The sequence below is a fragment of the Carettochelys insculpta genome, chromosome 1 (assembly GCF_033958435.1).
Source record: "Carettochelys insculpta isolate YL-2023 chromosome 1, ASM3395843v1, whole genome shotgun sequence".
Taxonomy (NCBI): domain Eukaryota; kingdom Metazoa; phylum Chordata; order Testudines; family Carettochelyidae; genus Carettochelys; species Carettochelys insculpta.
This window is the reverse complement of record NC_134137.1, coordinates 230,609,335-230,623,745: the sequence shown is the minus strand read 5'-3', so window position 1 is coordinate 230,623,745 and position 14,411 is coordinate 230,609,335. Positions and strand designations below refer to the sequence as shown.

The window sequence follows — 14,411 nt, the reverse complement described above, 5'->3', positions numbered from 1 at the left end:
CGTACTGTCCGACGTGGGTGCATACACCTGAATGACTGAGATGTTGAACGGTTTTGCTTCGAATCACGTGACCATCATTCTTGCACTCACTGGTACGAGACAAGGAGATCCAATATCGCCAAGTATCTTCATCACACATCTGGAGAGCACAATGGACAAGATGAAGGAAGAGGTAGAAGGGATATCTGTGCACGGGAAAAGAATTAACAACTTGAGGTTCGCGGATGATATAGTTATCATTGAGGAAGATGAGGAGAAGCTGGTGAAAATGGTGTGGGTGTTATATGAAGATCGGAAGCGGTATGGACCGATTATGAACATGAAGAAAACAAAAACAACGGTATTTGGAGGTAAGGAAATCGGAAGGAAGATCAGGGTGGATGGTATTGAACTAGAAAATGTAGAGAAGTTCACATATCTGGGGAGCAACATAATGCATGACCTAGACTGTAAGAAGGAAATAGCGACTAGACTAGCGAAAGCAAGAGCGAGTTTGAAGGCGATGGATGAGATCTGGAAAAGCAAAGCAATTAGCTTAAAAATGAAGCTGGGCATCTGGAAAACGTGTGTATTCAGCAGCATGTTGTACTGATGTGAGACATGGATGATAACGAAAGATTTGAAAACAAGAATATTGGCGTTCAAAAGGAGTTGTTATAGAAAGATTCTGAGAATAGGGTGGATGCAGAAGGTCACCAATGCAGAATCATATCGGAAGACACAGCCGAAAGAGAACCTGCTGCAGAAGGTTATAAAAGAGAAGCTACAACTATTTGGACGTATTTGAGGAATGAACGATGAACGAAAAATCAAGACTCTAGTATTCGGCATCATGGATGGTTCAAATAGGAGAGGCAGACCCCACAGAGAATGGATAGATGATGTAGTAGATTGTTGTGGAACTAGTCTACAGAAACTAAGCCACTCTGCAGTGGATAGGGAAAGATGGAAGGAAATAGTGAGAGAGGCATCAGACACCAGCGGGTGCTGAGCCCACGGTTATTGATGGTGGTGATGATGATGATGAGCTTCCTCCCCATCTGCTCCCACTCTGCTTGTTTGCCAGCCCCACTTTTCCCGCTTGTACTCACCCCCTCCCAGCCTTACCCTGTCACAAGAGAAGCATTAAAGAAATAATGTAGAAAAAGGAAATGTTGTTCCTGGCGTGAAATTAAAATGTGATTAATTGCCAAATGCACGTAGGTTTTGCAGAAAGTTTGGTGAAGAACTCTACATGCGGAGTCTTGTTGGAAGGTGGGTCTTATTTCCCCCAACAGAAAGCTAAAACACAAGCCAAAGAACAGCTTAGGGTGGTAGCATGTGCCAACATTTTTATGATATGTGGTAATGTTAGTGCTAATATAGTACTGGGGTAACAATTGGGTGTAGCTCAGTGTTCACAATCAGTTCCTGAAGAAGGCTCCTAAGCACAAAGAGAGTCTCACCCCCTTTACGGGTGTTGAAACTAGTGATGAGTCAAGAAATTGCCACACCAGCCTGAACCAATTCTGGTAACTAATAGGGGTTAGGGGATTATTTGCTTTTTGCTTTCCTGGTCTCCTGAGAGCACTATAATGTCACATAATGGTTGTTGAAGTGCTCTTTACCGTACTAGTAACCATGTGACAGTGTTGTTTTGGTTTGTTCCTTACTTCCCTCCTTTCCCCTCACAAACCTAATGATGGTAAACTCCACCTATATAAATCACATGACTGTGTGACTATATAACACCAGATGCCTGGCCATTCTTGATCACATTTGCTCTAGATTTTGCTTGTCAGTGTCCAAACATCCTAAGAGGCTTTTTGCCACTATGATGCCAGGAGGCTTTTCAGATGTGGAGCCGGCAACTCCAGAAGTTCAAGCGATTGCTGACCAGGTGAGTTGCATCCAATGAAAGAAGTAAAACAGACAGTAACGGTAGAAAAGTGTGTGTCTTTAAGGCAAATGCTGGAGAGATGATGGAATTAAGCTAAACTTTATTTTAAAATCTAACATCCAGCATTGCAAATGAAACCCTCTTGATTGATTCCAAGTATGGGTGTTAGCGGATGGCCAGGTGAGATGCCACTTATGCCCTTGTCTATGGCAGAGCCCACCAGTGACCAGGCTGAGAGCCGCTGAAAAGCAGCTGGGTTCTTTGTTTTGTGTTCGGGTTTGCACAGTAACAGGAGGAGTCAGGTTACCACTTAATCAATTACTTTGTTTATTTATCTAACAAGTTAAGCTCTTACTGTTACAATGTTGGTTTGTTTGTTTACCTAGCGAGTTAAGCTCTTGTGGTTACAATTGTTACAAGGTTTATACTTTGATTACAAATAGCTAGCGTACACTCTGATTCATAGATCTATACTTGTTAAATGCGTGCAAAAAGAAATGAAAATTAAAATACCTAGCAGGTCATACTCTTACCACTGCATTACCAACGTGGCTTGGCCAGTTTCCTCTCGATCCCCTGGGGAGAAGTCCTTTGTCCCTTTTTCTCCAGAAGTCAGGCATCACCAGGGACCTGGGGAGACCCCCCACCCTCCTGTCCGGCAGGAAAGATGATTGGAGCTCAAATAGGGGGTCTGCCGGACCCCTCTTCTATACCCATTGGGTTACATAGGCTTCTTCCTTGGTTTAATTGAATTAAACTGTCTGATGCTGGTTCTCACAGGCAGTTCAAGGGTGTAGTTCACACCTGTGAGGTAGAAAATTGAGGGTATTTGTTCCTTAATGGGCCAGGAGATTTTCCTCCTGTCTGGGACAAGTATCCTGGCAAATCAACTGATGGTAATTAGCCAAGAGCACTCCGAGGCCCGGCTGTTAATTAGCCCATTGTTCTTAGCCTTGCACGATGGGTGGGATAAAACTCCCTTTCCTCAAAGGGGGACTGTGAGGTTTGATTCATGTTCGTGAGACACACTGAGGCTGTGTCTACACTAGCTCCCAACTTTGAAGGGAGGATGGTAAGTTGGGCGTCTGGAGATTACTAATGAAGTGCTGCAGTGCAGATACTGCACTTCATTAAACTAATTCTCCCCTCATGGCAACTTCAAAGTAAAGGGCCTTTGACATGGCCCAGGCACTTCGAAGTACAGGCGGGTGAGTCGTGGCTACACGCGAGCCAGTACTTCAAAGTTTAGCACTTCGAAGTTGCTGGGGGGGTGAGGGGAGGAGGAATTAGCTTAATGAAGTGCTACATGTGCATCACAGCACTTCATTAATAAACTCCCGGCACCCTGCTCACCATCCACCCTTCGAAGTAGGGAGCTAGTGTAAACGCAGCCTGAGCGTCTTGTCCTCCAAAAAAAAAAAAAAAGGCACCAGAGGAGAACAAAATACTAGTGCTGTGGTGTGCGCACACTGTAGAAATGTAACAAGCTCTGTCCAAGAAACTCTCGAGAAGCCAAGATTGAGCTTGCACCCACCTGCACCAGAAATGAGGCAATGATCCTTAGTTTTCAGTGTACGCAAAGACGCTAAAAAGGTGATTCTCCTTTCGTGTGCAGAGGGGTCAACTGGGGGGTTAAAATGTACCTCCCTGTTAACTAAGGGCAGTGGGGCCAAAAGGTATATATGAGACTGAACTGCTCTCAAGAAAGGGTCATGCACTTGGAATGATTTTACAGCAGCAGCTCCCAAGCAGGGGTCTGAGCCGCTCTTCCCCAGCCCATACCCCCGGAGGGCTGAAAGCAGGTTTCAGGGGGCCTGCGAAAATACACCAGAGAACAGGGCAGCATTAGATGTGCTGGGGCCCTGGGCAGAAGGCTAAAGGGGTGAAGCCCATGCGCCATCCCCCAGGGCTGAAGCCAAAGCCTAAGCATCTTAGCTTTGCAAGGCCACTGTGGCATGCGGCCCCCAAGCAATTGCCCAGCATGCGGCTCACTGCCACGAGCCCTGGCTTTTAACCTGGTGTACGTGACTGAAAACAGTTGCTGGGGCACGGGTGGGCTGTGGAATTTTTATAGCATTTGTGGTGTGCGTGTGTGTTGGGAGTGGGGAGGTGGTAACTGAGAAAGAAGGCGATTGAAAACCCCTGATTTAAAGCACTCGCTTGGTTGGTGAGCTTGAAAAAATGCAAACAAGAGTATTCACAGTTCTTTATGTTCTAAACGGTAGAACTCCTGCCTCATGCTTGGAGCAGGGGAACACTCCCGAGTGCTGGGTTCCCCTTTCTGGCCCTGCCGTTGCATGTGATGTGTGTGAGGCAGATTTTGAATAGCATCTGGTATTTGAGAGTCAGCTGGGACCTCCGTGATTTCATTAGCAACCAAGACTACCTGACCAGCAGCCTGCCGATGGGAACACTTGCGGTGGCTCTTACTTCACCCTTTGTGACCCTCTTTATAGCAAAGGACCCTGGCTGCCAGCAGAAAAATGCCATTGCTGATTGGCTTAAATACATGAATTGCCTTGATTGAGTAAATGCCTTTTACAGAAACGATCAACGTCCCCCATTAACTAATGACTGAAGCACAAGGGATTCGTGCTCAGTGCACTGGGAGTTGCAGCAACAAGCCAGGTGTGATTCCTGTGTCAGCCACAGCGCCAATGGGTGCGGCAATCACTTCAGCCCTCCCTGCCTCAGCTTCCCCATGTGTAAGGCTATTGCTACATGGGATGTCCTGACAGTCGCCAAAATGCTCTTAAAAGAGGCTCTAAAAGACGTAATTACAATCACAGCAAATGGACCTGATGTTTTGCCGAAAGCTCTCCAGAGAGACGAGGCGTTTAACCCTGATTGCCTCAGCAGCTACATTCTGCCCATGCTGCACTCCCTGGTCTCTCCATTTTACCCTGATTAGCGTAGCCGGCTCTCCGCTCTGCCTGCTGGCTTCTGAGGCTCATTTGCTTCGGCACTTAGATCTCCCCGTGCACTGCAGGAGACGCCTGGGTGCTGAGCTTAGGGCTGCGAATGCTGCCAGTCAGCAAGACACCAATGAGCCTCTGAATGCTAGTCCCCAACAGCCCTATCCACTTCTGGGGAGGTTGTCTTGTAACACTGCTGACCCCTGAGCGTGATGTCCAGTGGTGCCCTAAGCCTAGATAAGCCCAGAAACAGCAACCCAGAGTCCTTTGGTCAGGACTGGATTACGCTTTACAGCGCCTAGTCCCACAGGGGGTAGGCAGGAGCGGAGGACAATGAGCTGTCTGGCTGGGAGCGAGGCAGCTGTCTGCTTGGCCTCCCTTGAAGGGAAGGGCCCTTCCAGTAAATAAGGGCTGGGTAAATAGGGCTGGGAGGTTGGGAAAGGGGAGGGTGGTAGCGTGTCTGTCTGAGACAAGGACAGCTGGGGCTGACAAGACACTTAGAGCAACACTTCCGATGCAGTGGAAAGCCTGGGAGTAGTGTGGGGAAGCTGCTGAGAGCAGCAGAAAGGGAAGAGGCTGTGGGAACTGGAGGAACGAGTACTCCAGTGCAGGGGTGGTCGGGTGCTGGGAGGAATGTCGAGATCGCAGCTTTTGGATCATGAGCTGGGCAATGGGGAAGCTGCTGCTCAGGGAGGGGAGCTCCATATCCCATGGCCCCCACCACCTATACACCACCCCTGCCCTGCCCTGCCCTGCCCTGCCCCACCCCCACCCGTCTCCCCTCATCCCTTCTAGCCAAAGCCCTGAACCCAAATGTAGCACATGACATTTGGTAAAAACCATTCTTCTGTCATTTCTTTCTAAAGGCAACGGAGCCTGTTTTCCACTGCAGTGCCAGCTTGAGAAGGCTGGACATACAGAAAGCCCCTCATTAAAAGTCCTACAGTTGGGACTACAAATGTCAGTGACAGTGTTTTGTACAGTCTCTGAAGTGTTAGAGACTTCTTTGAAATAAGGGAACAGTGCTGTCCTGTAGCATAGAGTGGGGAAGAGTACGGAATACATCATGCAACTGGTCTCTGTTTCACATTGGCTTAATCAGTATTACTAGGATGATGTTATATTTGTACGCTGAAGCTTTCAAAAAATCATAATTCCAGCTTAGTACATATTTAACACATAGGAGCAAAGACATTAATTTACATTAATCAGTCAAAGTGGTTTAATGGCTTCATCAGCAGGTTAACTGCTTTTAGAAAAGGGAACATAAATTTCTTTTATGTGATCTCCATAACAATAGAAACTCATTTGTGCGGCTTTTGGGAAGAAAAGGGGTGTTGTCCCTTTGGAGGGAGAGTGATTATAGCAGGGATGGACAGAAATGACAGGAAAACTTTGGAAGCAAGTTTTTTTGTGTTATAGTAATTAAATGTATAATTTAAACCAGGATAGTCTTTTGAAGAATTTACTTTCAAAAACTATGTCTGAAGCCCCAAGCGTTTAAGGCTGGAAGATGTACACCTTGATTGTGCAGCTAAAAATCTATGCAAAGATATTTTTCAAAAGGTGATTGTATTGTCTTCAGCAACAAAGTAGGAAAATATTTCAAGCAACTGTAAAACTACAACCCTGTGGACTAACTGGTTCTGAGTAAATATGGAATGCACAGCTGCTTTCGTCAGCAAATTTTAAGGTTCTTTGCAGAGGTGCCACCACCTGGAGAGAGACTTGCATTTATTGCTTCAATCTGGATTCTCTCGATACCAGTAGGAAGAAGGAAAAAAAAAAAAGGGATTTTTAGCTAAATAGCTTAAACTGTCTTGGGGACTTTTTTCATCTCCCTCTGGCTAGAAGGGAGCTTCTACTTGGAAACATACCAGCAGCTTGGATGGCTCATTCAGTCCTTTGGTCACAGCTTCCTTTGTGGAAAGGTTACTCCAGAGGTCAGAAGCGGGATAGAAAACAGGAAGAGAAACTGAAGACAAAATTGAGCAGGTGCACGACTGTTACACTTCTTTGCCATGAGGCTTGATTTCCTCTGTTCCAAACACAGGCTGCCCAGCACATGGCCTGGAAGACTTAGGCTGCATCCACACTTGCATTCCTCTTTTGAAAGAGGCATGCAAATAAGGGCAATTGAAAATGCAAATGAGATGGAGATCTACATATCTGGCACCTCATTTGCATATTCTTTCAAAAGAAGAAAACCAGTGTAGATGTGGCTCTTTCAAAAGTACACCCCGTCTTCGAAAGAACCCTTCTTCCTTTTTTTATGGGAAGAAGGATTGTTTCAAAGATGGGGTTTACTTTCGAAAGAGCAGCATCTACACCGCTTTTCTTCTTTCCAAAGAAGCTCTTTTAAAAGAATAGGCAAATGAGGTGCCAGAGATGTAAATCTCCTCCTCATTTGCATTTCTGATTTCCCTCATTTGCATGCCTCTTTCAAAAGAGGAATGCAAGTGGAGACGCAGCCTTAGAGTTCTTTCTGTAGGCATACCCTCGTGTGCCTTGCTGAGTCCTGGGGTGTAACACTTGCCATCTCTGTGGGTCAGTTGTATAGCACATGTCTCCCGTGGGCCATCAACCAGGGCAGGCCGTGCTAAATGCCAAATTATTTGGGGGTGTCATCCAGATACACAGCACACGTTGGGGAATACAGACATACCATACGTATAACTTACCGTACAAAAACAGAAATGAGATTATCCTACCTGACATATTACATTTTCGCACACGCTTTAGATGACCTCGCCAGCATAACCCACTGCACGTTTACACTGTTGGTACTCCCAATATTTTCACGTGTCCTTCCGAGTCCATACAATGACACATACTGAACAGTCTTCTGTCTTCAGTCACAGACAGGCTGATTCCTGCCCCTGTGGTTTTGATGCTCAGCTTGATGGTTTTTAACTTTTTTTTTTTGTGGGTTGAGGCCACGGCAAACTGACTAAAGTAACAAATACTCCACCGACTACACCTGGCTGAGTCACAATTTCTCTGCTTGAATTAGCCATCCCTGAGCAGTATTATTCCCTGGTGACTCACTTTTCCTTCCAAGGCCTTAAGGGCATAATTTTCAATACATACTTAAGGAATAATGGAACTGTATCACCCATATGCACATCTTCCAATGCTATGAATATTGATTGCTATGTTACAGGTTTTACTACAGCCCGCCTGTGCCGTGAAGTACCATGAAAGTCATGTGGCAGGTATAGTGACCTGTCCAAGTGGAGACAGGAGGTGCTTGTACAGAACTGTGAAATCTTTGCCAGTTGGTGCTAACAGGCCACAGTGTCACACTGATTCAAGAGGAATGTGATGGCAAACTGGAGGTGCTGCTGCCTCCTTTCAGAGGGAGCTGGGCCAGGCAAACTCTGAGGTCGGTGGATGGAGCGGGGTTTTGGAAGGAGATGTTTGCAGAGAGCAAGTAAAAAAAATGGCTTTCTGGAACGTGCAGGCAGCAAGCATAGTTTTGACAGGGCTGTGAAGCCCAGGAAACAAGACTGGAAGAGCTGAGATGAGCTGAATTACAGAAAAAGCAATGCCCAAAGAGGGGAAATGCTATATGTGACATATCAGTCTCTGCACCTTCTTTGGGCCACTACAAAGGGGAAACTGAGGCACAAAACATCTGATGAAAAAAGTATCCTGAGCTCATTGCATTCTAATGCTTTTTTCCCCCTTTATAGGTGAAGCCAGAACTGGAAGAAAAGGAGAATACAACATACGAAGTCTTTGAAGCCTTAGAATATAGGATGCAGGTTGTTGCTGGAATAAACTATTTAATTAAGGTCAGTACTCAACAAAATTCCTCCCTTCTTCCATTCTTGCTGACATGTTTTGCTTGAAGCAGGTGAAATTTTGAGTGCCTTAAAGGCAGATATGCAAATAGTGAGCAAACAGTGCAAGGAACAGTCCAACATGACCTGCCCAAGGGGGAACTGAATGGCTTTTCCTTTGGCCCAGGTGTGCGCCCTTGCCACCGGGCTACAAGTCATAGGAACGTTTGTGCTCTTTCTAAAGTTTCTGTGGCATCTGAGCACTCTTACTGGACCTGGGCCTTCAGTAAGATGGCAGGGCAACACCTAGGCTAATGGCACTTGGGTGGGAGAGTCAGGGGTTTGTGTCCAGATGCCTGTTGCAGAAAGTAGGGTGCGTGGCCCCTGGCAGAAGTTTAGGCAAGCAGGGGACTCCAAACCATTTATGTGCTCAGAGGGGGTCAGTTCAGCGGGAGGTTTAAGTAACACTGCACTGAAATGTTGGGCTTCAACCCCCACCCCCAGTTTGGGCTTCTGAGTCCCTTCGTCAATCTGGCCTGGAAACTCTCATCACAAGCTAGCTGGGCAAGGACACTGCGCTCTCAAGGCCTGTGAGATGTATTGACCTGACTTAGAGCCCACACGCCAATTTACCGTAGTACTTGGACATTCTCCGCCCTGCAGAAATAGCCAATAATTGGAAACTTGCCAAGGCCCCCTCAGCCCTCGTAAATGAAGACTTTCGTTACCGTAGTCCCTCGAGTTACACAAGGGTTCTGTTCCCAGGCACTCTCACATAACTTGAATTTTGCGTAAGTGGGGGGCAGCTTTTTCCCCGGTGGAACACATGTTCTGCAGCCGGGGAAGCAGCAGGGGCACCTGGAGCTCCTTTTGAAAGTCCAGGGCTTGGGGAGGCAGTTGGGGAGGGTTAAGTCTGGCAGTGGGTTGGAGCCATGGAAGGAGGCCGGGGGGTTACTCCTCAGGTGGGTTAGGGCTGCATGGCAGGTAGGGGGGTGGAGCTGAGCCAGGGCTGTGCGGCTTTGCATGGGGGGGGTGGTTGAGCCAGAGCTGTGCATGGTGCGGGGGTTGGAGTTGAGCCGGGCGTGGGCGGAGATGGTAAGTCAGAGCCACCCAGGGGGCGGTGAGCATGAGCTGGGGCCGCATGGGGGGTTCGAACCCCTGGGCCTGCACAGCCCTAGAAGTGGGATTTTTGAGTTGCGCTTAACTCGAAATTGCACATTTCCAGGGATTACTGCAATGTGTGTGTTTGGGCTGGGTTGAATATATTATACATCATGGAAGCCTGGCTCCACTAGGCTGGCCCTGCATGGCGCTCCACCCAGCGCTGCTGCCAGCGAGCTGTGCAAAATGAGCTTCACGGGATTACAAATGGCGTGCTATTTGCATGCTCCCAAAGCTCATTACCATACCCCCTGACAGTTTGGCACTGGCAAAGTGGGGACTGGCACTGCAGAGGCCGTGTGGATATACCTGTGCCAGCTAAATCCCCCTCTGTCACCCTTCCCTTATCCCTCAAACGTTTTAAGGCATAAGGAGGTACAACTCCCAGAGCAAGGAGTGGGAGTGGCAGCTTCTTATGGCAGGGCTGAATTTAACCCGGTGAGTGCAAAGATAACGTTTCTATCTCTGCCGTGCATCACAAACACCCTAGTTTGGGCACAGAGGCCTGTCTGGCTCACACACGTAGTACGACACAGACCTGGTTAAGCATATTAAATAATAGCAGGTGTGATGTAATTTTTATTCTCTAGCGGTTCAAAGGTTCAGCACTACAGCGCTCCAAACCATCCTTTTATTAGACTCTGCTTCGTCCATGGCTGTCCTGTTCTTTGTGTCTTTCAGGTCTCCATCAGTGAAACTGAAGATCAATGTGTACACTTGATGGTGTACGTAGCCCTTCCTCCCGAGAACCAGGAGCCCTCTCTTACTGCCTATCAGCTTGACAAAACCAAGACCGATCCACTGGACCCTGTGGCATGAGATGCTTGGAATAGGCTCATTCTACAGAGTCCCAGCTCATACTGGCTGTGCCAATGCATGAATGAAAATAAAGTCAATCTTATTTTACGCTGGTGCTCCCATATTGTGTGTCTCAGAAGGGTATATTTATTCCAACTGCTGCTAACTTACCAGGGGCTCCCAAAGAAGTGTGTGGGCTCTATACAAATACCAGTGGTTCAGCCCTTCATCTGTCCCAAACAGGCCAGAATCTGTTTAGCTAGATCACGAACTCGACGGTCCCCTTTCTCCCAGCTTGCTGCTTTCAGCTAATAATGCTTCTGCACCAAACTGGAAGAGTTCTGCCAGCTCTGCCTCACGTGAATCTTGGTGCACAACAGACACCTCTGCACACAACCACCACGGAAAGTCACAAGAGAAAAGAATCTGCTGTGAAACCCTCACACATGCATTTCTTGCTGACCCTCCGAACTGCACACAACAGTCTTCAGCCCTTCCAGAGCCAGGGTGTGCTGCTGGGGTTCAGGGCTTCAGCTTCACCACCAGAAGGTGCCTGCTGAGACATCCGCCTCCCCTGGAGAGAAGCCCCAAGACCCCCACCCCCACCCCCACTGGGCACAAGCCCTGAGACTCCCCTCTCCCTGCAGCAAGGCAGAGGTCCCACCTGCCCTACGGTCTGGTGGGTGGAGAATAGGGTGCATCTGGATGGTGGGTGGGGGAGTGTTTGTGAGCCACAGTTTGGCCACAGCTGGATTACAAGTGTATCACAGAGCGTATAGTTCCTGGACTCCAACTGCCAGCTTAAGCGCAACCCAGTGGATAAAAGGAGCAATACTGTAGTCCCTACTCATGATAACTGTGTCAATCAGCACATTGCACAAGTCCCTGACCTCACCTACCAGAAAGAACTGAAAAAGACCTCCCACCCCACACATTATAATTCACAAAGAAACTTTGACACTAAAATATTTTCCCAAACAGCTCTTTTAAAAATAACTGGGGGGGCGGGGGGCGGGAAGAGAGGGGTAGGGGCAGGTGTGTCTGATGAAATGGGAATGGCTTGGTGGGCAGTCAGGGTCTGCATGGGGAAGACTCCCCCCCCTCCTTTATAATTCCCCCACCTCCCCCAAGCAGAGTTAGTCCAACTTCTCCCACCCACACCTAACAGCCTAGCAGGTTTAGCCCCATGCTCCTTGCCCCTCTCTTGGGCTCCTCACCCCAAGTCTCTTCACGGTGCTGGAGGGCTGGGAAGCACATTGGTTTAGTTTATATCAATTACTCTAATTTGGTGTTAATATCCTTAGTAAAGGCTTTATTTGTGCAAAATAAAGTACAATCCCAAATGTTATCCTTTGTCTGTGTGTTGCAGACATACTCTGACAGGTATTTTGAAATAAATTATCAAAACAATTGAAACTGGCATAATTATACTGTCACACTAGAAAACTTACGTGGTGCTGCTCAGGTTCTTTAGGGCAACACCCCGGGGGTGTGAGGAGTTCAGGTGTCAGGGTAGGGGGCTCAGGGAAGGAGGCTCAGGGCAGCTGATGGCTGTTCCTCAGGACTGGCTGACTCTGTATCCAGCGAAATTCACTGCCCCTTAGTTAAATCCATTGTAGTTAATGGATTTTCCACAATTTTTTTTTTAAAAGTACTTTTCCTTGACCTCGACCGAGTAAGTATAAGGCTGGCTATTTACAAAGACTTGCCTGTGCTCGAGCCAGTAAGGAATATGCTACCTCAGAGAAACATTGATCCTGAAATAATTTTTTTCTGCACCCAGATCATTGTCAATTCTCCATAAAACTGCTGGTGCTGAGATCATCCCGTTTTACCAGAAAGTATCCATCTAGTATTTCCCAGAATAGGGGAGACGTGAAGTCACAGTGGAGTCTATCTCAAGTTAAGCTGTGTGACAACATTTGAGTCATAATTACTTATTTTCCACTAGCTTGCTATGTGATTAGAAATTGTTCTTCCAGGAGCAGATTTTAATTAAAATGGCGGCTGGTACATAGAAATACCCATATATGTTACTTTCTAGATCTGCTTCCAGAATTTGTGTCACATTTTTATTACAGCAGGAAAAGGGGCGGGGTGCGTGTGGCAGGGGAGATGACTTTCATACCAACTTTTCAATACACGTTAAGCAAACTTAAGACAGAGGTCAAGGTAAGCATCCTGGAAAGAAAAAAGAAAAAGATGGGCCACTCTAAGAACAGCCAAATGAATATCACATGCCCTTTCATCTACTCTTGCTGAATGGTTCAGCAGAAATTATTTTCTCTGATCTCAGCTGCAGCCATAGGGCTGACATTTATTTACCTATATGATTGGTGAGCAACACTCACCCCTTTCAACTATTGGTTGAACAGTCACATGACTATTCGGCTGGTTGTCAGGTTCTAGACTTCATCATGCATGTGCAAAAGTATTTCCTTATCTTCAGCTATGAGTGTTTGGCAGCACAGGTCGGCCAGATTATGTTAACAATTTCTCCCTTTCACAAATATACACAACCCAGAGTATAATACGTGAGGGTTGGATCAAAGACAGACCTTTGGGGTTGTCTTCCAGCATGCTGATCAGGTGATGGATGCACATCTTCTTGCTCTCTGAGGCTCCCCAACCATCCTGTCTTGCTGGGTGAGAAGTTCTGATTTACCCCAGCTGAGGCGCAGAGGTACGGTTACAGTCCCACAGGAGACCAACATGGACACTGACTCAGTTCAGCTCAAGGAGGGCTCAGTTGTAAGGGCTCAGCACCCAGGAGGCCAACTCCCCAATGGGACCAAAACCCAACATACCCCTTACTTGCTCATAAGTGCAGTCCCTTTTAGCAATGAAAAAGCGATATGCCCAGGAGTTGCTGCCCCCGCCCCTTGTACCAGTTATTTACGCTGGGCTTGATGATAACCGTGTTTTTTTTAATCATAAAAAGTAAGATTAAAGTGATTGCAAGTGAAAACAGACAGCTCAAAGTGAATTTATGAAGGTAAAACAAGCATACACCACAAGCTTGTTACATGCAACTTCTTACCCTAAATGTCTGCTCTTACCTCCGGCAAAATACTTCAAGCCAGAGTTCATCTTTATTCGGGCCTCGGGCCACAGCTTTTTTCAGAGTTATTTAGAACTCTTTGTTTTCAGTATTCTTCATGTGGACCCTATTACGGTGAGTGAGGCAATTTCAAAGGCCAGCTAAAGACAAAGCCCCAACTGCTTTCCATTCCTTAAACAGACTTTCTCTCAGGGTGGGAACCCTTTGTTCAGTCTCCCCATCCTCACTGAAAATACAAAATTCAAGATGATGATATGGTCACATGCGTTCCTCAGGCTAACCACAGTTTGGGTTTACAAATCAAACAAGACTGTCCAGAGATCATCAGTTTGAATACTGACCCATTAAGTTCTGAAAATATCTCAAAAACGGCCCTCACTGGCATATTCAGAATTAAAAACAAGATTCATGTCATGTTACTAACGTCATACACAAGAATGATACATGTACAAAAATAGGAGAGGCAGCTTCAGCAGATTGTTACTTCAAAATGACCTGTTTTTCATAAAAAAGCATCTTTGAGTTGCCTATGAATGTGCATATGGCAATTTTCATAAATCAGAGGGAATAGGCCCATAAGAAGATGCACATAGGCTGTGTCTACACTAGCCCAAAACTTCAAAATGGCCATGTGTTAGCCGATGGCCAAGGATGTTTGGTGAGGTGCCAGCTATGCCTGTTTTATACCATCCGTGACTTTAACCGCTAGGACGCACTGTCCCTTTGCGGCGGGCAGCCCGGGCTAGGCTGACGGATGCCCCAAGGTCCTAAACACCCGTGACTTCAACTGCTAGAGCTCAGAGCCCCTTCGC

General features: G+C 46.9%; 1 protein-coding gene across 1 annotated transcript; it reads left to right on the top strand.

Moving 5' to 3' along the window:
• Positions 1–1,783: 1,783 nt before the first annotated feature.
• On the top strand, positions 1,784–10,640 carry LOC142007066 (cystatin-A-like). Its single transcript, XM_074983595.1, has 3 exons — positions 1,784–1,879; positions 8,490–8,591; positions 10,422–10,640. The coding sequence occupies exons 1-3, from the start codon at positions 1,814–1,816 to the stop codon at positions 10,557–10,559; spliced, it is 306 nt and encodes a 101-aa protein (XP_074839696.1). The 5' UTR covers positions 1,784–1,813; the 3' UTR covers positions 10,560–10,640.
• The last annotated feature ends 3,771 nt before the right edge of the window (positions 10,641–14,411 follow it).